At 46.9% G+C, this 27,688-nt stretch overlaps 1 protein-coding gene across 1 annotated transcript in view; it reads left to right on the top strand.

Moving 5' to 3' along the window:
* Positions 1–27,688, top strand: part of TMEM26 (transmembrane protein 26) — a 46,358-nt gene that overhangs the window by 10,744 nt on the left and 7,926 nt on the right. Inside the window, exons 3-4 of the mRNA XM_019538633.1 lie at positions 20,611–20,724; positions 24,233–24,453. Of these exons, the coding sequence (XP_019394178.1) occupies positions 20,611–20,724; positions 24,233–24,453 (335 nt within the window). The remainder of the gene's footprint in view (positions 1–20,610; positions 20,725–24,232; positions 24,454–27,688) is intronic.

Genomic DNA, 27,688 nt, shown 5'->3' with positions numbered 1-27,688 from the left:
CTCCCCTGGCATCCCCTTTATGAGAGCAGAACATGGAAGAACCAGGTAACCTAGATCTTCATTACCTGGTGATGCTGTCATCTCCCTACAAAGCGCATCTTTAGATCTCCATAATGCTTTCAGAATGACAGTAAGAGGACTTAGCTCAGATCAGGATTTGGCCCTATGAGTTGCATTAAAACTTTCTTCAAAGGAACCTGAGAGGCATATTAACTGAAAGCAATAGAAAAAAAAGACTTAAATTAGATTAAAGCAATCTAGCTGCCTTATTTTCTACTTTGAAACATTGTTAGATCACACAGAAGCAGTATCAAATATTCAAAATTGTGTTTACACTGAAAATGCCTCAGGCTCTTTCTAAATACAGCAGCAGGAATTCATTGACTTTATGTTTTGCCAAATCTTCCTAAACGTTCATGGACAGGTAAAACAGATATTGAGAACATTTGTCATAGTTAACTCTGCTCCAGGAAAACAAGCTAATTCTGTAGTCAAAGGCAGCAGTTTATTTCCCAAAATGATGTTAAAACATGGCATATTTTGTACCTTATTGATATACTGCTACTCTGAATTAAAGAGGGAGTATATCAAATGAACAGTCTAACTTATTCCTGAGAGTACATCTGACTGGGAGAAGAGTAGCCACAAAATATGCACATGGAGACCATATTAGCATAGGTTACCAGACTGCTTTTCTGTGTGAGAGGTAAACTTCTAATGTAGTAAAAAAACAAAAAAATTACAAAATTATCCCCAAAATATTTAAAACTATTCTAAACTGAACACTAAGAAGAATCCAGTCAGTCTCATACAGACAACCACTGCTCTTTGTTTTAAGTTAGAATTTTCTAATCAAAATCTTGTACTTCAGACTGCCAATAAAGCACATTTTTCATGACTTTCTCCACCTTTTTTGCATAGTACAAAAAACTATACTTAAATAAATGTCCTCTCCCTACCATACACCCCAGCTTGTCTTTATGTTTAATCCTATAAGGAAATCATAGTGCAAAATGCATTAATTACATCACATTTATTTTTATAGCAACAGATCCTGACATCACCAAAAGAAATTTCATTCCTGTAGCCACCGATATATATCCCACAATCCAGGAAATTGCTAAGATCTCCAAATTCTCATAACTTTCAGCTGTCAGTGGGAATGGAGGATACTCTGATTTTTGTATTATTGGGTCTAGAATACAGCTAGTTAAATGACTCCATGTGGAAACTTTATTACCATATTTACTTGATTATAAGATGAGGTTCCTCCCCAGTCAGCATGGGGAAATACTCCTCATCTTACATTTTTTTTATAGACTTCATAGACGTTAGGGCTGGAAGGGACCTTGAAAATCATGAAGTCCAGCCCCCTGCCCCAGGGGCAGGAAGTCAGCTAGGGTCAAAGGACCCCAATAAGATCATCCAAGCATTTCTTGAATAAGTCCAGAGTAGGTACCTGCACCACATCTGGAAGGAGTCTATTCCAGGTCTTCTGGGCTCTGACAGTAAAGAAATTTTTTCTTATGTCCAGCCTAAAATGGTCTTGTCAGAATTTTTCCTTGGGGCACTCTGGTAAACAGGTGTTCTCCCAGATCCTGATGAACACCCCTTGTGTATGTATAGGTAGCCGCCAGGTCCCCTCTGAGCCTCTGCTTTTCCAGACTGAAGAGTCCCATGGCTCTCAGCCTCTCTTCATAGGGCCTATTCTCTTGCCCTCTAATCATGCACATGGCACTCTTCTAGGCTCTCTCAAACTTTTGACATCCTTCCTGAATTGTGGAGCTCAAAACTGGACGCAGTACTCCAGCTGCAGCCTCACCAAAGCCAAGTACAGTGGGAGGATGACAGCCTGAGATTTACTTGAGAAGCATCTATAGATGCAAGCCAGGGTTTTGTTTGCCTTACCAGCTGCGGCTTCGCATCAATCATGAGCCCCAAGTCTCTTTCAGCAGTGGTGCTGTAGCACTGCTGAGCCTATAAGTATGCTGCGGGTTCTTTTTCCTGAGGTGGAGTATCTTGCATTTATCAGTATTGAACATCATCAGATTTGTGTTCACCCACTTACTAAGCTTATCCAAGTCAATCTGGATCACTAGCCCGTCCTTGGGTATGGACACTATGCCCCAAAGTTCAGGATCATTGGCAATCTTAGCCAGTGCACTTCTGACACCAGTATCCACATCATTGATAAAGATGTTGAAGAGAGCCGGTCCAAGGACAGAGCCTTGAGGGATGCCACTGGTTACAGAGTGACATAATGATTTGCTGCCATCAACCACGACTCTCTGGGTCTGACCTCAGAGCCAATTTCCCAGCCATCGGACTGTAGTGTAGCCAAGGCCACAGTTGACCAATTTTTCCATGAGGAGGTCATGGGACACCAGATCAAAGGCTTTTTTAAAGTCCATGTATATGACATCAATCTCTTCTCCCTTGTCCAGGTGATATGTCACCAGGTCATAGAAGAAGATGAGATTAATCAAGCAACCCATGCTGGCTATCTCTCAGGATGTTGCCCTCAGCCTGCTTGTCCAGAAGGGCCTCCTTGATAATTTTCTTGAGAATCTTACCAGGGATTGAGGTCATGCTGATTGGCCTGTAATTCCTGAGATCTACTTTCTGCCCTTTCTTGAAGATGGGTACCACATTGGCCTTATTCCAGTCTTCAGGTACTTCACTTGAGCACCATGAATTTTCAAATATTTTTGCCAATGGTTGAACTATGACACTTGCCAGCTCCTTGAGTACCCTAGGGTGTAATCTGTCAGGACCAGCTGACTTGAAGGTGTCCAGCCACTCAAGGTGATCCTTTACTAGATCAACACCGATGCTGAGTATAAATATACCTTCACCCTGGCTGTCCCGCATCTTGTTAGGCAGGGTGGTCCCATTGGACTGATGAAAGACTGACGTGAAGCACCCATTAAGCAGGTTGGCCTTTTACTGGGTGTCAGTTATCAGCTGTCTTGTTTGGTTCAGCAGGGGTCCAATGTTACCCATGATTTTTTTCTGACTCCCTACATATCTGAAAAAGGATTTTTTGGTTATCCTTGATACGTGAAGCCAGATGGAGCTCGGTTGCAGCCTTGGCTTTCCTGATCCACTCCCTGCACGTACAGACCAGTGCTGAGTACTCCACCTTGGTGATAATTCCAATCTTCCATCCTTTATAAGTATCTCTTTTGAGGAGTAGGAGGTCCTCGAGTTCCCCCCTGAGCTAAGGGGATTGCTGCATCCTTTTGCTACGCTTGCTCCGAGATGGGATGGCTATGCCTTGTGCTGTCAGGATCACTCCCTTGAGGAGTAAGCACTCCTCTTTGACTCCTCTTTCAGTCAAGTCGTGTCCCTTAGGACCTCAACAATGAACCTCCTGAGCTTGTCAAAGTCAGCTTTCCGGAAGGACTTCTGCTTTGCTGACTGACTTGCCAGCTTTGCAATGGATAGTAAAGGTGATCAGCTCGTGGTCACTATCACTCAGCTTTCCATCGATTCTTAGGTCACTGACTATGTCATTCCCTTTGGCCAGTACCAGGTCTAACAACACTTTGCCTCTTGTCAGCCATAGACTTCTTGAGTCAGGTAGAGCTCATCCATGCATGTAAGGAAGCTTTGCGATGAATCGGATTTTGCCAAGTGCTCTTCCCATGGGCTGTCTGGGTAGTTGGAGTCTCCCATAACAACCATGCACCAAGAGCATGCAGCCTCAGCCAGTTCCCTAGTAAATTCCTGGTCCAGCTCTTGTTTCTGGATAGGAGGTCTGTAGTAGGTCTGCATACAAAGAAACCTCATTAAGTTTATTGTCTATCATTAAACTTCTGCCAAAAGCAGCATGTGCTCAGTAATAGAAACCAACATGAAGTTGATTAAATGCAGCCAACACTGCTGAGAAAGACTATAAAACACATGGCTCATATTGGGCAAACATACAGTTGGAAACCATTTTGGGGGTCCATTAAAAATGGGCAGGTGTTCCCTTCACAGGGAACTGACAATGAGCCTGAAGATACTGCAAAACATGGTCAACACCAGCCAGAACCAGCCATGCCCCTCTCCACTTGGGACCAAAACTACTCATATGAACAATATATATGGCAGTACCCATTGTACTCAGTCCCCCTCAGCATTTATGGTTTTTCAAGTCATGGTGAGCCACAACACTGGCAATACATTTTTATTTCCTCTTCACTCCTACAACTAAGCTGTGTAATTCTTCCTCATATATAGTGATTCCTGTTTCTTCACCAGCCTTGAATGTGTGGCAAACATCACCAAATGGGACCCCAAACAGTTCACCCAGAATCCCTCTGTTTCACCCTTATCCCTCAGCCTGTTGTGCATGATTTGTGTGCCCTCTTCTCATCCCTACCCCATGAGGTAAAGCCAGACCAGGTTGCCCTGCACCTCAACTGCATGTACATTTTTGGAGGTTCCCAGGACTCATGACAAGTTCCAGTCATGATTGGTGACTAATTAGCATATGGATTATTTTGGGGGGGGGGTATCTGGAGTATGCACACATACTGAGCAGTGATGAACTGTGGCGTTGTCATGGTTTGAAATGCTGTGTACTCTGGTGGGGCCCAGCTCAATGAATTATGTAGTAAATCACAAGCTTTTGGCTTTAGACTAATATCATGAATAGTTTGTACTACCAGGCAGGGGAAACGCTGTGACTGATAAGGTGGTTTTCCTACTGGCAGAGGATAACCATTTTTCTGGCAAGAAGTAGTACCCAGGTGGAGGTAATACATATTTAGTCTCCCACTTTCACTTCCAGTGGGAAGATCTTGGCTTTATGCCCACTTCATGGAAATGGGAGACTCCTCCCTAGCTTACTCCTGTGGCCATACAGCTGTGGGCAAGCAAAACTCGAAGCCATCTGAACCCCAAGCTTCTGGTCTTGGATCTGCATGTGGGATGCCCACCAAAGGATCTGGAAGCATCTGAAGCCCCAGGCAGGGGTGGAAGATGTTTGCTGGTAGTAAGGCTACATTTGGTTCTTGAATGACTCACAGCTTTGGAAATGATTTGCCTTATTTGACTTGGAACACAAATATGTTTCCTTCAAAGGAAAAAAAGAAAAAAGTTTGTACTACCTGGCAGGGGAAATGCCATGATCATGAAGGTGGCAGGGGGAAGTACCCTGACCAAGTAGGTGCCTTAATGGCTTTGTGAAGTGGAGACTTCACCCCTTGTCTATTTGCAGTCAGGACTTCCTATGAGAGCCTTCCTATGAGAGCTTCCCACTGGCCAGCTTCCAGTGGGAGGATCTCAGCTAGATGTGACCTTATGGAAATGGGAGACATCTCCCTAACTTGCTCCTGCTGCCATACAGCTGAGGGCAAGTGAAATTTGGGGGCATCTGAACCCCAAACTTCTGGGGTTGCACATAGGATGCCTGCCTGTCACGGGTGGGGCCTAGGAGCGGCCATGATCTCACTAGCGCCCCCTGCTGTGTCAATCAGGCAATCCAGCACCCTCTACTCACCCACCACATCTTTGATGTTATAAGGTTCAATATGGGAGGCTGCCTCTTATCGCCCTGGACACCTCACTAATACTATTCCCCATTCCGAGTGCAGTGCCTCAATGCACCCCTGCCTTATGGGCAATGCGTGCCTCCTTTAGCACGCCCCAAGCCTCACAGCTCTTCCTAGACGTTATCCGGTCCTTAACCTTCTGCACTCTACCTGGCGCCCCTGGGCTTGGACCACAACTAGAGCCCTTCTCTGGTGCCCCTCCGCAATCTGTATTAGTTATTTGTATTCATTATCTGTATCAATTGGGCTCAGGCGGCCTGAGCCTTACCTGGCCCCTCTGGCCCTTCTGGGTCCTGTCAATAATGATTGTCAAATTAGGCTCAGGCAACCTAAGCCTTACCTGGCCCCTCTAGGCCCACTGGGTCCCATCAATCATGTGAGTCCAGTTCGGCTCAGGCGGCCGGAGCCTTGCCTGGCCCCTCTGCTTCCTTGGGATTCCTATTGTTGTAGAAGCCCTCTGGAACACCTTTTAGAACCCACCCATCTTGGGGTGACTGTCAATAATACATGCCCCCCCTTGGGGTGGCTTTATACTGTACGAGCCCTGCCTGGGGCCTCTCTTCAACACGTACCCACTCCTATGGCTTCTCGGCACCTTCTCCGGGCCTTAAATAGCCCCTGGATTGCCCTCACCAGGCTAATCGTCTTTACAGCACCCACCCTAGGCTTCCACTCATGTGGCTTCCACACCTGGAGCCCAACATGAGTCCCTACAGGCTTCACTCTAGTGCTCGGCCCCTTGAGCGGGGTCCTCGGCCCTGCTCAGGCTTCTCACTATCATTCACCCAGGGCTACCTGCTGTGCCGCCTCAGCACTGAATAGCTGTACCACCCTAGGCACCACTCTGTTGCCCACACAGGGCACCGGGAACCCCCACATAACTGGGGAGATCCCGTGAGGCCTCCTCATGCCCCTACAGCCTCACCCGGTCCTCCAGTCTAACGATAACTAAACCATGAGCCAAACGGCCGCAACATAACAACCAGAAGCCTTCTGGCTTATAACATACAGCCTATGCTTCCCTGGCTCTCTAACTATGCCGTAGCCGCTCAGGTGGTCATGCTGCAACTATCTGCTCCTGCTCCTGCTCCTGCTCCTGCTCCTGCTCCTGCTCCTGCTCCTGCTCCTGCTCCTGCTCCTGCTCCTGCCAGAAAGGAACTACCCTCTAGGCTCCGGCCTGGGCTGTTTATAAAGGCCCAGCCCTGCCCCCTTATGGTCACATGACCCACCTGGTTGCCACAGCAACCAGCACCTGAGCTGCCCTGGAGATTGGCAGCTACCTTTCTCCACTACTTAGGAACAGGGCACCTCAGTGCTCCTGTGACACTGCCAAAAGATCTGGAAGTATCTGAAATCCCAGGATGAAAAGTCTGGGGTGGAGGATACCTGCCAGTAGTAGGGCCACATGAAGTTTTTAAATGATTCAAAGGATTCAGAACTGATCTGACTAGTTTGACCTGGGGCATGAAAAATTTTCCTTAAAATTTTTTTTTTTTTAAGTTTGTGCTGTATGTAAGTAGGTATAGAAGTGCTGCATAAAAGTCTTTTATGGTGCACCTGTGCAAAAACCTGAAGCTGTTTCCAAAAAAAAGGTAAAATGCATCAATTCTAGATGAACTAAGTTTATGGGTACCTGTAGTAATTTGTCTATATGCAAATTATTACGGGCATGTCTATTTTAAAGGTAGCATTTTCAGATTTACCCCTCCATTACATGTGCTCAGAAAGAGCAGGGTCTGACAGTTAGAAGTGGGGGAGGGCTGCAGGGGAAAGAAGTTAGGGGGGAGAAGGGATCACCTGTCCTGCCCCCCACCAGATTTATTTTCCTTGCTGTGGCAGTGGGAGAGAAACTATTTCAAGGCAAAGCTCCATTAATTAGATTCTATAACATTTATATTTTTCCATATATAGAATCTAATTATCTTATATTCAGGATCATCTTATATTTGAGTAAATACAGAATTTGATTCTTGATTTTTATTTGCACATCCATAGTCAAAATGGGAATTCTCACAATATTGGTCATTTGAGTGTTCAACTCTGTAATCTGAGCTGTGTAAATGGTCACATAAGTCAAATGGTATAGTTTTTGTTTCTTAATTGAATGACTTGGGCTAAGTACAGACAGTCAAAAAGCCTAAGGCAGAACTGATTAAATCTACACAGCTTCTTTTAAACTGCATATCTTGAACTGATAACTAAATGAACTGCCACTCAGTTTTCAATTGGGAAAGGCAGGGGGAGGCTTGCACTGACCCAGGCCATTAGGTGAGGGGTGCTAGAGCACATCCCCCAGCTCTCTGGCAATAGCAAACCCAGCCAAGTGGGGCCATCCCTGATTGGCTCCCTAGCACATGCTCCCAACCCCATGCTATCCCCCCACAGGGGGTTGAGGAGCACCTGTCCAGGTGCTGACCCACCTTGAGGGAGCCTCCATCTCAGGGGGTTTCCCCCACCTTGGGTTCCCAGCCCAGGCAGCCCTGGGATGCTGAGGATAATTCCCCCCTTCCCCCTCTCCAGCTGCTGATTGCTTCAGCCACTGCCACAGGATGGAGGGAGAAGAAGCCCTTCGGGCTGGATGCTTGCCCATACAATCCAGCATGGAGGTATCAGGGAGCCCTCACCTCTGAAGGCTTCCTCCCACCCCAGCCTAAGGTCCTCCAGCCTGGGGAGCCCCAGGGAGCTGAGGGAAATTCTTCTCCTCCCAAACCCCACAGCTGCTTGCTTCAGCCATTGTAAGGCTCAGAGATAGCCCAGGGCCGTTTCAGGGAGTGGAGAGAAATTCTTTCCCTCCAATGCAGGTGCTTGCCTAAGTTGTGTAGCTGCTTGCCCTTTCTCCTGTGGCAGTAGCTAAGGAAAGGAGCTGTGCAGGGGAGAGGGAGGTAGGGAATTCCCTCAGCTCCACGGGTTGCCCCTGGCTAGAGGAGAGCTGTGGAGGGGTGAAACCCCCCACCATGGGAGCTTTCCCTCCCCCTCACACACTATGTAGACCCAATCTAGGGCAGTCTAGGGGTCTGTTCCACCCTTCCCCTGTCCCTATGGGCTAACAGGCACAGGCAAGAAGCAGGCTAGGGAGAAGAAGGGTGGGGCAGTCCCTGCTCTGCTGGAGCAGACAGCACAGCCCAGGACTGCAGAGCATTCTGGGATGCTGGGGGACTGTGAGTTAAATTTGAACCAGGAAGTGATCTGGGACAGAAGTTCCATAAACCAGTTTGATCTAAATTAGTTAAATCTGATACTACATCTATCCAGGTTTATTTTTAACTGGTTTTGGCCATTTTGAAAGTGGTTTATGTACACTGAACTTCTGTTCTGTTAAAAGTTTCAACCAGTTTCCAATCACTTAAACTGGTTTATGTGTAACTTCAATCCTTAGCCTTAATGATTAATGAGGAACATGTGAAGCAATTATTGAGAAGTCCAATCTCACTTCAGGAAGAGAAACACAAAACACAAGTTGGCACAGAAACTATTAGGATACTTAAAGTCTTTTCCTGTCCTTTTTTTGCATAGCAAAGAACTTTATTTAGCTGTGTTCACAGAGCCAATATTCAAGAATTATCGAGTTGCTTCTTGACTGAACAGCAAAGCAACATGTAAGCCTCATTTATTGGCAGCCTAAGAAACTTATTCAGTTTTTCTTGTCATATTCCCACTAAGTAATTGCATGTGTATAATGTATAGATTGGCTGGGAAAATACAGTTTTCACAAATACACCCATTCACATGCATATGTGCTGTGTAAAATTAAGGGCACTCCTCAAGACTTTCAAATGAACAAACTCAAGTGTAATAAATATTCAAGAGAAACAAACCAAACCAAGGTACAAGCAGAAGTAGATCTAAGCAAGAGTTTTAATTAAATTAATAAGTTTGCAAATATGGTTTTCTGCTATTTGCCCACATAGTCAGAAAGGACATTGTCCCCACCCTAAGGAGAGCAATTCAGACCAAATGCTTAAGAAACAGCCTAGCAGAAGGAGAAAAGCCTATATTAAAACACAAGTAGCTTTAAAAGGAACCCAAATCAGAAAGCATTCAGCCCTAGCACAACAGTGGACTTCCTTGCCAGCCATAGTACAGCTTTGATGGGATCAAGGAGCAACAGAGACAACTTCTAAGCCTGGAGGAGAGAGAGCTTAACTGGGGACAACTGAGAAGGTTATAAACATTCCCTTCCCCTTTCCTTCAACTAGTGGGGACTGCTGCTTCTTTCTTCCACATCTTATGCTGGAAGCAACAAGAAATAAGAGGGCCAGGTCTCATACTGCATCTATGCCTGGCTCCTAGGGACTTGTGCAGTGATGTACTGTGGGTGTCTGGCACCAGAGGCCAATGTGTGTATTTGTGCCCCCTCCCCCTCCATCCCCCCCACCACCCATCCCTCTCATAGCAAAACTTAGTTTCCCACCCTGGTCCTGTTTGGTTACCTGTTTCGGCCAAGAAAGAAATTAAAGTCCCGGCACACCGGACAGGTAGGGAGGGGTGGCAGCCAAAATTCTGGCTGGAACAGGTAACTAAACATCCAACGCACAGGGCAGGTAGGTGGGTAACACAACAAATGCAGCTGCCACCACCAGCTCTCGCAGCTGCCATCAACGACCACAGGTCTCCCTGAAAGGACAGGCCAGCCCTAGTAACATGTGCGATAAGGACTCTGAAGGGCCCGGCTGGCAACCCCACCAGGCCAGGGCCCGGGGCCCCCTCTCCCCCCCACCACCATCAGTGTGCCACTGGACTGTTGCTGCTCTTCTGGACTGGTGTAGATGGTACAAGGCCAGGTGCAAAGTGCCATGTGATGGTGGTGGAGCATGAGGACAGTTTATACAGTTTGCTCCACAGGCTAGGGAAACAATAGCTACCATTTCTATCTTCTTCTTACTTCTTTGATCTACTTAGTGGAACAATGGTGATGCCAGGTATTAGGCTGATGGCCAGTTCTGGGTCCTGCAAGCAAAACTGTGCAGCTAAACCGACAAACTGCTGTGTGGGGGTTTTCCTATTATAACTCCCATATAAGAGGTCCAGTTTGGGGGGTTATCATTGTTGCAGTTTTTTCAGGGTCTTGTCCCCAGAGATGTGGGTTTTCTGGAAAATTTTCCAATGCCCTAAATAGAGTGTGATCTGATTTAGCATGTTTATTTGAATTATATATAGTAATGTCCCAATAGCCACAAGTATTTGACCTGAAATATTTGATTAGGAAAAAAACTGAATACAGCACACTCACTGTGGTTTAAATGTTATATTCAAACAAATTCAAATCTTTATGTGGAAATAAATTGTTTTTATTAGAATACTTGTAAAAATGTAAAGACAATTCACAATAGCATGTACTTACCTTACATTGTTTGTTTAAATTTAAGAAAAAAATGAAGGAACTGAAAACTGCTGACACTAATTTTAGCACACCCAAAGAACTGTGAATGATATGCCATGGTTGCCCACTCATCAACTTCCAACAGAGTTTAACTCTCTTCCACTGAGGTCATTGCAGCACCTCCAGTTTCACTGTCAGTATCTATAGAATCACTTGCACGACTTATTAGTTCCATTTCAGAATCGACTTGAGAACAACATGATTCAGAACTACTTGAACCACATTCTCTTTTGAAAAGGGATGTTTTTACCAATGAGTCTATGGGCAAGGGCAACTTGTCATCACACAGCATCTTTTTCATGAATTGTGCTTCTGACTCATTCTCCAGAAGTAAGAAATTTTGAGAAATAGAAGCAAGTTTAGCAGTACAATGCATTAATCTGTTAGTCTATTCCTCTTTGTCTTGGTTGAGCTGAAAGCCTTCCAGTTTCATTCACAAGAAGGTGCTGTTGGTGGAATACTTAGGCTCCTTAGAGCAATCCTGGACAACAGCCAGGTGTTACAGTATCCCTCCCACCATGTGAGAAGAGACATATTCTTTGTTGCCTGCCAAATGATGTCTTTGCTCCCAAGTTTTCCTTTTGTGTGGTGCTCAGCAATGTCTGCTATAATGGCTATTTCGTCGATGTTGGGGACATTTTTAGCTACTTCCATAATTGTAACGAGAGTAGTAGATAATTCATCCACACAAACACAGCTCTTAGTAACTCCAGCATCTAACCTTAAAGGCTCTACTATTAAGACACATACATTCACAAATGCACAAACACACTTTTTCCCAAGATTCCAGATTATAGAGGAAGGTGTTCCTTTTATTTACAGCAATTACAATCAAAAGTCAGCTTTTTCCACAGGTGCTGCACACAGTAGTATCTGAGATACTTCACTTATTCTCCATTCTAAAGTGAAAAAGTAGAATCTGAAATACAAGCATTTGCTCGAATGCATTGTCTATTTGCTGGTATCCATTGTGCTGCATACAGTTTCTTAGCACACTCTAGAAACATTCTAATAGGTGCAGAAAATTGTCCCTTGAACTAATTTATAGAATAATGGGATACTGGGGAGAGAAGTGGCTAGATGGGATGTAAATCATTTGGTCTGTCAGAAACAGGAACAGGAAAAAGTCTCAGGAGCTGTGAGGAAGATTTTAAAATAGTCTGCTGCAGGGCCCGTGCTGGATAAAAGCCACTGAGCATTAGTTTGCTGCTCTGTAATAATATATAAATATAAGCTACCCTATTCAAGGAAGATGTGTTCACCGACATTCAATGGCTTTATGGTTTTTACCTTCATTACTTTTCTTATCTTTTGCACTCAATGAGAGTTCAAATATATGCTGTTCTTCTCTAAGGAGATAAATGGCAGCATATGTGTATCTTAATTATTCCTGACATCTCATATATTACATTTAGTTTGCTTATAAGATAAAAATGGTCTCTCAACAAAAAGAAATAGTCTATTTTTTCATTTTTCTGAAGAAGCTGATAGGAAAAGGAGAAATAAAATGACCAGAATACTTAGAATAAAATTCTCCCAGATAGTACCAGATAAGAAACAGGTGCCTTGAAATAATCCCTCCTCTAAAACATATAGGTCAAGTCTGTCCCCAGATTAGAATATAGTTGTCACCATGATCATGTACAGGCCCACTACCCATTACGTTTTGGTCAGAGAAAGTCTGCAAGAATGCTTTATGAAGCTGCAAACAGACTGGATATACAGAGTAAAATCAAAACTTGGCAGATGTTTCACTCTAAAACTGGACTCAGTAAGCAAGAGCTGATATGGTAGATGAAATTCACAGCAGCACATGGACTACCTATCACATTGGTCCCCACAGAAGGGAATATTTCTGTTAGGCCTCTGACCAGGGTTAGGGAAAATTTCATTGGGCAGGTATCTTAGAAAAAAGCTTCCATTTTACTGAAAAGGACTGCAGACACCCATAAATCACCACTCCCTCTAAGATTCTGCCACCATGCGTTGGCTTCCCCAGTATGGAAAACAGGCACTGATGCTGTTCTGAGGTCTCCCAGGTAGAAAAAAGCTAGGGTAAACAGATGTCTGTGAAGATGTAAATGAGTGGAAGTTTGGAAGACAGAGTAGAGATGGCAGGGGGAGAGGAGTGAGGGAAAAGCATGAAGGAATGCAGGTCATCAGCTAAAACGCAGATTACCTGGTGTATTAGATGTCATGCAGCTTGTAATGTGTCATAAATCCAGTCTCTATATTCAGTCCATGATTTTTTGTAACCAATAGATTTATGAAGCGAATTTCATAGGCACATGTACAAAAGGTATTTTAAGTTCGCTTTGAGGATTATAACTCAGAGATCAGAGAGGGAGTGATTCACAGGTAGTTGGATAATTTTCTTTAATAGTTCTTCGGTTCACTGAACAGCTACATTAATTCTGGCACGCAGTTGTTGCTTGATTTCTCCTAGGTATTTTCTGTCTGGGCATTTGATGCATTAGACAAGATACATTACATTTCTGTAGGTGCAGGTGTAAGGTCCAGGAACGGTGATGTTTCTGTTGTGGGGTGTCATTATTGTGGGATTGGTGGAGACGTTTTGGCAGGTTTTACATTTCTTGTCCTGGCATGGTCTGGTTCCATTTGGTGTGGTCTGGGTCATAGGAAGTTTGCTTCTGGTGATGAGATTAGCAAGGTTTGTTGCTTTTTTACAGGCTAGGATGGGTGGTTCTAGAAAGATCTCTTTAAGAATTGGGTCTTCTTCTAGTATGGGTGGCAGTTGTTTGAGGATTTTCTATACAGGTTCCAAGGAAGGATGGTATGTCTTAACTAATGGTGTGCAGTTTGTGGGGATTTTCTTTTTGTACTGCAGCAATTCTTTGCATGCTACCTTGGTGGCTCTTTCAAAATTGCAATCTACCTCTCTGGAGGAGCGTCCTTGCTGGGTGAAAGCCCTTTTGAGATTTGTGAAATGACAACTGGAGGTATTCTTCTCAGTGGAAATTTGCTGGTATTGGAGAGCTTGTCTGTAAATTATAGCTTTTTTGGTGTGTTTAGGGCAGGGGTGGGCAAAATATGGCCTGTGGGCCAGATCCAGCCTGCAAAGCCATTCTATCCAGCCTGTGGGGCCCCTAAAATTTTTTTGAAAATTAAAATGTATCTGTCCTTGGTTCCTCTCAAAAATGACAGGATACAGGAGCAGTAGGACCCAGGGGAATCCTCAACAGGCTCCTGCAACAGCAGGACCCACCTGGCCCCGCCCCCCAGCTGGAAGCTGCAGCAGGGGCTTCTGGCCTGGGACCAAGTGGCTGCCCAGGCACAGGAAGCTCAGGTAAGGGGGAGGGGGAAGGGCAGGGAAGGAGTTGGTATGGAGCATGGGGAAAAGTGGCCCCACCCCCCACCCTGTGGCCAGTGCTCCCTGCTGCAGCCACTTGCAACCCATGCGGGGCTGTCTTGAGCAGGCACAGGCAGCCCCACGCAGGTTGTGAGCAGCTGCAGTATGGGGCACCAGCCATGGGGCAGGCGAGGGGCCACTTTTCCCATGAGCTCAGTACCAGCTTGTAACCTGGCCCTGCACTGGCTCCAGGCTCACCCGTCAGGGCTGTGCCACAGTGTCAGAAGCTGCAGCCCCCCCACTTGCCGTGCTGGGCAGCATTTGCTGCCGTTGTCCACCCAGAGCTCGTGCTGACGTGAGGCTGCCACTGCTGCCTCTGGGCTGTCCAGCGTGTGAGCCCCAGCCAAGCAGCAGCAACAGCAGCAGCAGCACCAAACACTGCCTGGTGCGGCAAGTGTGGGGGCTTCAGCTTCTGCCTCCATGCACAGTCCAGAGCTGGCACAGGGCCAGGTTACAACCTGGTGCTGAGCATGGGAAAAGCAGCCCCTCCCCCACCCCATGGCCACACCCCACAATACTGCTGCTCCCTGCCCACATAGGGCTGCCTGTGCCTGTTCAGGACAGCCCTACGTGGGCTGCAAGCAGCTGCAGCAGGGAGCACTGGCCACGAGGCAGGCAAGGGGTTGCTTTTCTCCATGCTCCGCAGCAGCTCCTTCCCTGCCAGGAAGAATGGGGTCACGGCTGTACAATGCCCCCTGCCTGTACTGCAGGGCTGGGGGGGCACTGGGAATAAGTGGGCATGGGAACATGGGGCCCATGCCAGTATCTCAGGGGCAGCACCAGCAGGGCCCAGAGCTGGATGACAGGGGTAAAAGGTCCCTGCTAGTAGGGTCTTTATGGAGCTGAGCCAGCTCCCCCCTCTCCCTCCTGGTGCAGCCCAGCCTGGCTCCACAGACCCCTGCCAGCCTGCATCCTACTGGTGCTGGCCCTGGGACATTGGTCCCAAGACATTGGGACATTGGTCCCAAGATGGTGACCAGGGGACGGGGCACCTGTTAAGGGGCTGGGCTACCCACGGGGCCTTCAACAGCTTGCCAAAACTAGGTAAGTGTCCCTCCACCTGAAATAATTGCCTGCCCCTGGTTTAGGGAGATTGCGGGTTCTGAGTTGGTCCATGGGTTTTGTGCATATGGTGGTTTGTATTTTACCATTTTAGAAATTGATCATGATGTTAGAGTATTCAAGAGAGAGTCTGATGGTGAGGTGATGATTGTTGAAATTGTGATGGAAATCATTCAGAAACTAGGTTTTCAGTCCAAATGATGAAGACATCATCTATATATCTCAAGTATAGCATGGATTTGATGGTGCAGTTCTTAAAGAATTCTTCTTTCAGGTTGGCATATTGTGAGGCCATTTTGGTGCCCATTGCTGTGCCCATGGTCTGGAAGAAGTGTTGGTAGTTAAAACTGAAGTTGTTGTATGTGAGGGCGAAATGTAAAAGTTCAGTAATATCTTGACATCTGTACTCTGAATTGTAATCTTACTCTTGTAGAGATGAGCCAGGCTCAGATGCTATCTGGTCTGGGATGTTGGTATATAAGCTGTTGACATCCACGATGGTTAGGAGGGTATTGCTGGGAAGGGGGTCAGTGTTTTTGAGTTTTCACAGAAAGTTTGTTGTATCTTGGATAAAACTTGGTCTTTGGGTGACAGGAGGCTTTAGGATGGATTTGATGAAAACTTCAGTTAGAGTTCCATGGTTGGAAATTATAGATTTACTGGGGTTCCCTTGTTTGTGGATCTTATAAAGCATGTAAAATGTACCTGGATTGGGTAGTGGAGGGATTAGGGTCTGAAGGTTTTCTTGTAGTTCAGGTGGAAGTGATGTAATGGTGGGTTTTACTTTTGAGGTGAAAAGAATCTTCCTCTAGTTTTTCATAGTAGGTAGTGTCAGAGAGTTGTCTGTTGACTTCTTTTATGAGTCTTCATGGTGAAGAATAATTATAGCTCCTCCTTTATCTGCTGTTTTTTTGTAGATTCATAGATTCTAGGGTCAGAAAGGACTTCAGTGGGCCATCTAGTCCTACCCCCTGTCCCTGGCAGGCAAGAAAAGGGTCACCAAACCTGGGATCATGTAATCCCAGCCAGGTGCCTATCCAGTCTCCTCTTGAAGATCCACAAGGATGGGGCAAGCACCACCTCCTTTGGAAGCCCATTCCAGATTCTGGCAACCCTGACCATGAAGAACTTTTTTCTAATGTCCAGTCTAAACCTGCACTTCAGTAGCTTATGGTTATTGTTCCCTGTTGTTCCAGGGGGGGCCCTGGTAAACATTGCCTACTTCATGTTGCTCTCCCCTTATGAACTTGTACACCGCCAAAGGTCCCCCCTCAGCCTTCTCTTGGCAAGGCTGAAGAGGTTAAGGTCCCTTAGCCTTCCCTCACAGGGCCTTCCCTGCAGGCCTCCAATCAGATGAGTGCCTCTTCTCTGGACCCTCTCCAGGCACATCCTGTCCACCTCCTGCTTGAACTGTGGCATCCAGAACTGGACACAGTACTCCAGCTGTGACCTGACCAGTGCTGCATAGAGAGGAAGAATCACTGCCCTGGACCTGTTTGTGAAGAACCTATGGATGCACAACATGGTGCAATTGGCTCTGCCAGCTACTTCATCACATTGACAACTCATGTTCATCCAGGAGTCAACAGTGACTCCAAGATTTCTTTCTGCCTCGGTAGTGCTGAGAAGGTCTTCTCCCAGCCTATAGGTATGATGGCAGTTCTCTAGATGCAGATCTCTAGATGCAGCACCTTGCACTTGTCCTTATTGAATTGCATCCTGTTGCTCTCTTCCCACTTCCCCACCCTGTCTAGGTCAGCCTGGATCTGGTTCCTCCTCTCCAGGGTGTTAGCTTCACCCCATATTTTTGTGTCATACATGAATTTGGACAGGGTGCTTCCCACCCCTTAATCCAGATCTCTGATGAAGATGTTGAACAGTGCCGGCCCCAGAACTGAGCACTGAGGAACTCCACTGCACACATCTTTCCAGGTTGACACTGACCCATCCGCCACTACTCTCTGAGTGTGACCCTTGAGCCAGTTTGCTACCCAATGTACTGTATAATCATCCAAGGCAAATCTCCTCAGGTTATTTATAAGGATGGTATGGGATACCGTGTCAGTGGCCATTTTGAAGTCCAGATTGATAACATCCACCTGAACTCCTACATCTAAACATTTAGTGGCCTTATCATAAAAAGAAACTAGGTTAGTCAGGGTGCCTACTATAAACCCATGTTGGTTACCCCACCACATCACATTAGTCAGCGGGCTCCCACAGATGTGTTCCTTGATAATTTTTTCAAGGATTTTCCCAGAGATAGAGGTAAGGCTAACTGGTCTATAGTTCCCTGGATCCTCCTTCCTCCCCTTCTTAAAGATTGGGATGACATTGTCCCTCTTCCAATCCTCCAAGACCTGACCCAAGCACCATGAGTGCTCATATATCCTTGCTAGTGGTTCTGCTATGACACTCGCAAATTCCTTCAATACCCATGGGTGGAGTCCCCCCAGTCCCAGTTATTTGAACATGTCCAGTCCCTCCAAGTGTCCTTTTACCATGTTGGCACTGACCATTGGTCAGCTGATGTTCCCCTTGTTGGTGTCCGTGAAGCATATTGAGGGTTCTTCTAGATTCCAATTTAAGAAGACAGAGGCAAAAAACCCATTGAAGAGCTCTGCCTTGTCCCTGCTATCCATCACTAAGCCTCCCTGGCTGTCCTGTAGGGGTTCTATGCTATCCTTCGCCCTTTTTTTGCTCCCAACGTACCTAAAGAAATACTTTTAATTGTTCTTAATCCCTGCCGCTAGCTTGAGTTCTAGAGCTTCCTTGGCCTTCCTCACTGACTCCCTGCAGGGGCGGGCCAAGGAAGTGTACTCCTCCTCGCTAGCTACCCCCTGCTTCCACTTCCTGTGTGCTTCTTTTTTTGCTCTTAAGGTATCCTGGATTACCCTGGTTAGCCAAAGGGGCTTCCTGGCCCCTTTTCCCCGCTTCCTCTGCCACAGGATTGTCTCACTCTGAGCCCAAAGAATGGTATCTTTGAAGAATGACTACCCATCCTGGACCCCCAAAGCATCTAGGCTCTTGCTTCCTAGTACCCTGCCAACCAATCCCCTGAGCCTATTAAAGTCAACCTTTTTCAAATTTAGCACCTGTGTCCTGCTAGGTATAGTGTCTGTCTTTCTCTGGATAGTGAATTTTATCATTTGGTGATTGCTGTCCTGTAGGTTACCTTGAATCTGTAGGTCCCCCACCAGGTCATCCCCTGTGGCCAACACCGGGTCGAGCAAGGCGTTACCCTTCCTGGGACTCCTTACCGCTTGTGTTAGGTGGAGGTCCTGAATACAGGTTAAGGACCTGCATGTGTGGTTAGATCTAGCTGACTGTTCCTCCCAGCATATGTCTGGGTAGTTAAGATCCCCCATGACTACCATGTCTCTAGACTGCACAGCCTCTGAGAACTGCCTGTAAAATTCCCCGTCTACCCCATACTCCTGATGCAGAGGCCTGTAGTAACTCCCCCCCACACCAGGTCCCTTTCCCCCCAGCCCCCTTGGATCCTAACCCACAGAGTCTCTGCTTGTCCATTCTCTGATCCCAATTTGATTAGGGAAGATGTGTACTGTTCTTTGACATAGAGAGCAAACACCCCCTCCTTTTTCCCTCCTTTATCTCTCCTGTACAACATATAGCCCTCTATTCCTACCACCCAGTCGTGAGTAGAGTCCCACCAGGTTTCAGTTAGTCCCACTAGGTCAAAGTTATTGCTCTCAAGCAAGAGTTCTAGATCCTTATGCTTCTCTCCCATGCTCCTGGCATTTGTATACATACACTTAATTCCCCTGGTGGCTGCCCCTGGAATGCCCTTACACTGCTGTCTAATAGGTTCTTTGATACTTAACTAGGCTGATCTTGTGGGTATCTCATTGTTTAGTATTCCATGGATCCCTCTGGCCTTGTCCTCCCCTTCCCCCAAGGAACCTAGTTTAAAGCCCACCAGAGGAGATCAGCCAACCTGAAAGAGAACACATGCTTACCTTTGCGGAAGAGATGAAGCCCATCCCACCCAAGCATGTCTCTTGTTTGGAAGTATGGGTCATAGTCCAAAAAGCCAAAGTCCATCTCATAACACCAGCTCTGAAGCCACAAGTTGACCTCCCTGATGCAGGTCTCATGGCGTCGTCCACGTCTGCTCACTGGGAGGACAGATGAGAAGACCACCTGTGCCCCTGTCTCCTTCAGCTTGGCCCCCAGAGCCTTGTAGTCCTTTATGAGGTGATTTGGACTGTTCCTGGCTGCATGGTTAGTGCCTATGTTTAATTTCTATATGGTGGTTGGATCTTAGAGATTTTATGGCCCTTGTTTCTGGGAGGGAGAGGTTGATATAGTGGTGTTTGTTGTTGAATATTTAATTCTATATTCATTCTCTGAAGCAGTCAATATAGTGGTCAAGGTTTGGATTTTGTTCACCTTAAGGTGTACAATCTGAGGGCTTTTTTGGCATTAATATTTTTGTTGATGTGGAAATATTCCTTCATACACAGGTGTTAGAAAAAAATCTAGTTGTCCACATTGTAGTATCTTGTTCAGGCATTTTTCAGGGTAGAAATTAAGATCTTTGGAGGGGACAGATTTTTCAGTTTTGGTAAGTGTGTGTGGAGAGATTGATAATATTTGAGGATTGATTAATTCCTTCTGTTTCATCAAGTATGAGGTTGGACTGTTGTACGGTATTGATGTTGTTTCTCTGAGGGTTGTTTTGTGGCTTGGAAAGTTGTTTCTGTAGTACTTGGTTCCATTTCTTCTTTTTGGTTGGATGGATGTTGTAAAAAATTTTGGTAGTCTTTTTGTATGCATTGTATAATGTTTGGGAAGATATCCGGATTTCTCTCTTTTAGGTTGTTGTAACATATATTGTTTTCCTTCTTCAGCTGATTACTTTTGAAGTAGTTTATGTGAAGGAGATGATTTCTAAGCTTTTCTGAAGTTTTCCTGCATAGTTGCGAAGCATACTTGGAGTTGTAGTCAGAGACTTGTAGATGTTTAGTCCTCTGGGAATGAAGTGGTGTTTCTTGAATAGGCTTAAAAAAATAGATGGTGCTGTTAAGATTAGCTGTTTTTTCCTTAAATTGTAAAATTCAAGCTAGCAAGCAGTAAATAAGAAGTTGCTGCAAGGATATACTGCAAGTGTGGCTAAAGCACAAGACTGAAAGATTGGAGTTAAAATGCCAGAAGGGAGGAAGAGGTGTCTGCCCAGAAATCACCTACCTCCACATGGTGTATTTCACGTCTGATGTTTTGTTTTATTGCAGTTTTGCAATAATGGATATGAACAAAAGCTGCAGAATATCAGCCACAGAGAAGACTTCAATCAATCCAAAGAGAATAACAGAAGTGACGCAGCAGATCATGACCTAATGAAGCTGGTGGAATACTTTTCCCTATTTTATATCCCCATCCTCTCCCTTATGATTAGAAAGGGGCATATGATAAGAAATAACTGGGTCTATTTGGTAAATTCTATCATAGTGGACACAAAAAAGATATCTTTCCAAGTAATCACACTTATCAAAAGACACTGATGTACAGTGCTGGGCAATAAAACTTGTTGATAGAAATCTTAGTTTGACAGAATTTTTTTCTTCCCTAAATGTGACAAGATGCGGTTCAATAGGTTTTAAGCTGCAAAGAGTAGTTGTCACAGTGCGGGGTCCCCAGGGATGGCCACGAAGCCCCAAGGGCTCCATGACCGTGTCAGTTCTGCCCTGTTGGCATCTCTTTTCTCACCCGCCATGTCTTCTTGGTATAAATAAATAATGGGGAGGCTGCCCACAAGTTTCTGCATGGTCACAGTCCTTTGGACTCCACTGAACCCTGCGAGTTACATAGTTCCTTAGTTGGCAGGGCCAGAAGGGACCTGAGCAGATCACCAAGTCCGACCCCCCTGCCTTGGCAGGAAAAAGTACTGGGGTCAAACAACCCTAACAAGGTGTTCATCTAGCCTCCTCTTAAAGACCCCCAGGGTAGGAGCCAGCACCACTTCGCTTGGAAGTTGGTTCCAGACCCTAGCAGCCCTGACAGTCAAGTAGTGCCTCCTGATATCTAGCCTAAATCTACCCTCTGCCAGCTTGTGACCATTATTCCTGGTCACTCCTGGTAGTGCTCGGGGGAACAGGGACTTCCCCAGTGCCTCCCGGCCCCCCCTGACTAGTTTGTAACAGGCCACTAGATCCCCCCTCAGCCTTCTCTTATGGAGGCTGAACAGGTTCAGGTCCCTGAGTCTCTCCTCATAGGGCCTGCCCTGCTGCCCCCGATCATGCAAGTGGCCCTCCTCTGGACCCTCTCCATGTTGTCCAGAACTGGATGCAGTACTCCAGCTGCAGCCTGACCAATGCCACATAGAGGGGGAGTATCACCTCTTTGGACCTGCTTGAGATGCATCTGTGGATGCATGACAAGGTGCGGTTGGCTTTCCTGACCACGTCCCTACACTGTCGGCCCATGTTCAATTTGGCATCAATAATGACTCCAAGAACCTTCTCTGCCTCTCCTAACAAGAAGGGAGTTCCCCAGCCTGTAGGTATGCTGCTGGTTCTTCCTCCCCAGTTGCAGTACCTCACACGTGTCAGTGTTGAAACCCATCCTGTTCTCATCCTCCCACCCCTGTAAGTTGTCTAGGTCTGATTGCAGCCTATTCCTCGCTTCTAGCATCCCACTTCCCCCCACATCTTAGTGTCATCTGCGAATTTGAACAAGGTGCTTTTTACCCCCTCTTCCAAGTCACTGATGAAGATGTTGAACAGTGCAGGCCCGAGGACCGAACCCTCACATCCCTCCAGGTCGAAAAAGATCCATCCACCACCACTCTCTAGGTGCAGCCCTCCAGCCAGTTAGTGAGCCAATCGACTGTGTAGGTGTTGATGCCTCAGACCCCTAGTTTTTTAATGAGAATGGGGTGAGAGACAGTGTCGAAGGCCTTCCAAAAGTCCAGAAAGACTACCTCCACTGCTACCCCTGCATTTAAGGATTTTGTGACCTGGTCGTAGAAGGCCACCAGGTTGGTTTGACAGAACCTGCCTCTAATGAACCCATGTTGGTTGCCCTTAAGCATAATCTCCTCTGCTGGCCCCTCATGGACATGCACCATGATAATTCTCTCAAAAAGCTTACCCAGGATTCAGGTAAGACTAGTTGGCCTATAGTTTCCTGGGTCCTCCTTCCTCCCTTTTTTGAAAATGGGAACCACATTGGCCCTTTTCCAGTCCTCTGGCACCTCACCAGAGTGCCACGAATGCTCATAAAGCCATGCCAGGTGTCCCGCAATGACCTCTGCTAATTCCCTCAGCACTCTGGGATGGAGATCATCAGGACCAGCTGATTTAAATACATCCATTCCCTCCATAAGTTCCCTGACTAGATCCTCACTAATCCTAGGCCTGGGTGCACCTCCCCTGTGGCCTGCGGGGGACCCGACGGGGAAGGGGTGACCCGGTGCCTACTCAGGAAAATGGATGCAAAGAAATTGTTAAATAGGTTAGCTTTGTCATCTGGTGTGATGATCAGATTTCCTAGTGTGTCTTGCAGAGGCCTCACATTACCCGGTACCTTGTTTTTACCCCTATGTATTTAAAAAAGGACTTCTTGTTGTCCTTGATCCGGGTAGCTAGTCCCAGTTCCATCTCTGCCTTGGTCTTCCTGACCGCCACCCTACACCCCAAGCAACCGAAGTATAGTCCCCCCGGTGATGTCCCCTCCCTTCCATTGGGTGTATGCCTCCCTTTTAGCTAGGAGACATTCCCGTATGCTTTTGGTGAACCATGGGGGCTTTTGTGCCCTCTTGACCCCTTTGATCTGTTTTGGGATTACCTCCCTTTGGGCCTAGAGGATCATCTCCTTAAGGAATGACCACTCTTCTTGGACATCCAGGTCCCCACCCCTCCAGGACCTCAGTGCCTTCCCAACTATTCTCCTTACCTCATTGAAGTCCACCCTCCTGAAGTCCAGGGCTGCTGCCTTGCTGCAGGCCTTTGCAACCTCGTGCTGGATGGTGAATTCGCTGCCACCCAGGTGGTCAAGCACCAGCAGACCCCTCACCAGGCCTGGCCAGGCCCAGGCCCAACAAGGAGTCTCCCCTGGTGGGGCTGTGCACCTCCTGGGTTAGATGGAGGTCCTGTATCTTAGTTAGGAACCTACGTGAGTGGTCAGATTTTGGACCCCTGGCTCTAAGTTGGTGCTTCATGGAATACCTCAAGCCTTTTGGGCTAGATGAGTGGCTCCAAAACTTCCCCTTTACCATGCCCTATGTCTTGCAGGTGGTATATAAATATTATCTCACTGATAAAGTTTTGTCCTAACTTGGCCTCCTGTTGTCACTGGGCCCCTGGCTCCTGCAACTGCACCCCTTTGGTACTTGGCTCTGCAGTCCCTGTGACTGCACCCCCCTAGTGCTGGGCCCGACATAAGTGTGTGCCCCAATGAGGCCTCCTCCTACCCTATTAGCCTCTTTCTTGTCCACCAGTATAAAAGACAACAGAAGAACAAGCCGCATGGGCTGCAATATAAGAATAATAATGCTGGCCACACTCTGCCTCTTTAAGGAGGTAAAGTTCTCTTTTATTATTGTGTACCCCCTAGCTCTACTAATCTTGCAGGCAGCAGCCCAGACCATCTAACACCTGTAGGTAGTTCTTTCCTGCAAGAGCTCCTTACCCTGGTGGGCCCAGGGCGGGGCAGCAGGAGCACCAGGCCTGAGCTGGTGGCAATGAGAAGAGATGGCAACCAATTATGTCTAGTTACATTCATTCCTATGGGGAAATGATTTTCACTTAGCATTCGGTTCTGCTTAACACTCAGTTTTTCCAGAATCAATTAAGAGCATTAAGCGGGGTTGCCTGTAGTTAAAGCATTTTTTTCTTTGTTTTGTTCTTTAAATAGGCTAAGGTTCTTGTCAGTCAGCTCTCCACAGTGTGTGAAAGTGCATGGATTCTAGGACTTCACCAGACTTTTCTACTACTTCTAATAATTGGGAGATGGCTTCTTCCTATTGGTGGTGAAATCACCCGTGATCAGTTGTCGCAGCTGCTTCTTATGTTTGTGGGAACTGCAGCAGATATACTTGAATTCACTAGTGAGACCTTGGAAATAAAAGACATAAGGTAAATAATATTTTCTGAAGTACATACTTTGCATGCAGCAGATAACTATTCAAAGATATTTGTTTCACATCAAATTTTGTTACTTTCTGTGCATTTTAAGTCAGTGGCTCCCAACCTTGGGTTGCAACGCAAGGGTCCCAGATCAGCCCCTTGCTCTATCTCTCCCACCTGCGGGGCTCTCCCAGTGCACAGTCCACATGGTTTTCACCACTGCTGCCCCCTATTATCCCAGCATGCCCTGGGCTCTGCTGGCACCACTGGGCATGAGTGAGTTGGTGGCGGGGGCATGGGGCAGGAATCACAACCCAGATTTAGAGTTACAGCAAAAAAAAGTTGGGAACCACTGTTTTAAGTTGTTGTACCTGAGATAACTACTGTATTCAGTGGACTCTATTATATTCCTAACTTTCCCTAACTCAGGGGCTGTCAACTGTGGATACACATACACCCAGGGATACTTTAAAAGGTTGTAGGGTGTATGCATGGGTGGGTTAGCATGCAGTGTGCCCTGGGGTGCAGCAGCGGTGTCTCCCCTGGGGAGGGGGAGGGATGCACTGGGTGTCACCAGCTACACACAGCACACTGCAGTGCCTCCCCACCTCCAAACCCCAGCTCACTCTCCTGATTGGCCTCTACCCCCTTACAACAGAGCCATGAGGCTCTGAATAGCAGGGGAAGGAGGAGAGGGAGTGTGTCCTCTGCCTGCCCCCAGCAGCACATGATTGCCTGGGTGCAAGACCAGTCAACAGCTGGTGGAGCCGCATGTGCAACTGGCCATGGGAATGTGGCACAAGGCATGGTGGAGATGGCAGCGTGGTGTGTGAAGGCTGTGACAGTGATGGCAAATGCTTGTGCAGATGCCTGAAAGTGGCTATTATAAATTGAATTAGTGCCTGATTAATCTTCTCCTGGGCCTGCTAGCCCAGTGGGGTGCCTTTGGCACTGCAACCACTATCCTTGCAAGGCAGCAGGGCTCCAGCAGTCACCCTGACCCCAGCCACTCCCTTGACAGCCTCTGGATGTGCCACCAGGCTCCCACTGTCCCAGGACCCAGCCTGGCCTGAGCCTCATTCACCATGGCATCCCACTGTGGGGATGTCCATCTCCCCCCCCCCTCCGCAGCCACTTCCCTTTCCCTTGCCCCACCCCTTCTCCCACACACTTACCTGCTGGGGGGGCAGTGAGTCCATGTGTGTGTCTGTGTGTGTCTGCATCTGTGTGTGTTGTGTCTGCATCTTTGTGTGTTTGTATGTATGTGTGTGTCTTTCCCCTGCCCACCCGGTGGTAGGAGGGACATGGCATTGCATGGCTCTTGGGGCAGCAGCAGCAGGGTGTAGAGTCCAGCTTGCAGCAGCAGCTGCCTTGCCCCATGCAAAAATCTGGGACCACATTTCCCTGCCACCCCTCCCCGCATCCCCCCCAGACAAGCTGCCCTTGTGGCTCCATCCCACACTCCACCCTGGCTGTGCAGTGCCTGCTTCTCCTCCTGCCCCAGCCCCAGCCCCAGCCCTCCCTCACCATGAGGGCCTCAATTTTAACACCCCCCCACTCTTTTAAAACAAGGAAAAGATATAAAGGGGTACATGAGCTGAAACTTTGAGGCAGAAAGAGTGCACTCATTAAAAAAAGATTGAAAATTCCTGCCCTAGCCCTTCCTAAGAGGCACAAGTAGTTCCCATGAGTTTTATTGGAGATATTTATATATAACAAACATAGAAACTTACCACATCCCATAAAATAATGGGGCTGAGTGAAGAAATGGTGTAATATGGTGTTACAGTACTTACAGCTGGAGCTAGTCCAACTATTGGTACAAATATGCAAAAACAGAAAAGTAAGTCTGCACAAATTTGTTAGTAAATTGTTCCTAAATTAATCCTTTTTCATAAATTAGATACTTACTGACTGTGATGTTGTATCAAATAGTTTGCTCTATTTATTATGTAAATTGTGTGGTTGGTTATTTTATGTAGATTTTCCCTTCTTGATAGGGTGACGGTGTTTTAAAACAAGAAAACAGGGAATGTTTCCAGTGTGAATTTGCAGATGATGAGGGACTTGCACAATTTTGGAAGCTTTTAACAGATACACATCATCTGATTTCTCACAAATAATGCAACTCCCACAGGAAGGCACAAAAGCCCCTATGGCTCCCCAAAAGCATCCGGGAATGTCTTCTAGCTAAAAGGGGGGCATCCATCCAATGGAAGGGAGGGGCCATCACCAGGAAGGATTATACTGTGGTTGCTTGGGGATGCAGGGAGGCAGTCAGGAAGGCCAAGGCGGAGATGGAACTGGGACTAGCTTCCTGGCTCAAGGACAACAAGAAGTCATTTTTTAAATACATAGTGGGTAAAAAGAAGGTACCGGGTAACGTGGGGCCCCTGCAAGACACGCTAGGAAATTTGGTCGTCACACCAGAAAACAAAGCTAACCTATTTAATGACTTCTTTGCATCCATTTTCCTGAGCAGGGACAAGATCAGCCCCCCCACCGGGTCCCCCTCAGGCCCCAGGGGACGCACACCTAGGCCAAGGGTCAGGAAGAATCTAGTTAGGGAACTTCTGGAGGGACTGGATGTATTTAAATCAGCTGGTCCTGATGATCTCCACCCCAGAGCGCTGAGGGAATTAGCAGAGGTCATTGCGGGACACCTGGCATGGCTTTATGGGTACTCAGGTGCTCTGGTGAGGTGCTAGAGGATATGAAGAGGGCCAATGTGGTTCCCATCTTCAAAAAGAGGAGGAAGGAGGACCTGGGAAACTATAGGCCAGTTAGTCTTACCTCAATCCTGGGTAAGCTTTTTGAGAGAATTATCCTGGCATATGTCCATGAGGGGCCAGCAGGGGAGATTATGCTTAAGGGCAACCAACATGGGTTCATTACAGGCAGGTCCTGTCAGACTAACCTGATGGCCTTCTACGACCAGGTCACCAAATCCTTAGATGCAGGGGTAGCAGTGGACATAGTTTTTCTGGACTTTCGGAAGGCCTTCGACACTGTCTCTTACCCTGTTCTCATTAAGAAACTGGGGGACTGTGGTGTTGAAAGCTACACAGTTAAATGGGTCACCAACTGGCTGGAGGGCCGCATCCAGAGAGTGGTAGTGGATGGGTCATTTTTGACCTGGAGGGATGTGGGCAGTGGGGTTCTGCAGGGCTCAGTCCTCGGGCCTGCACTGTTCAACATCTTCATCAGTGACTTGGATGAGGAGGTAAAAAGCACCCTGTTCAAA

The sequence above is a fragment of the Crocodylus porosus genome, unplaced genomic scaffold, assembly GCF_001723895.1.
Source record: "Crocodylus porosus isolate Cpor-Errol unplaced genomic scaffold, CroPor_comp1, whole genome shotgun sequence".
Lineage (NCBI taxonomy): Eukaryota > Metazoa > Chordata > Crocodylia > Crocodylidae > Crocodylus > Crocodylus porosus.
The sequence above is the reverse complement of the archived record's forward strand: the minus strand, read 5'-3'. Positions and strand labels throughout refer to the sequence as shown.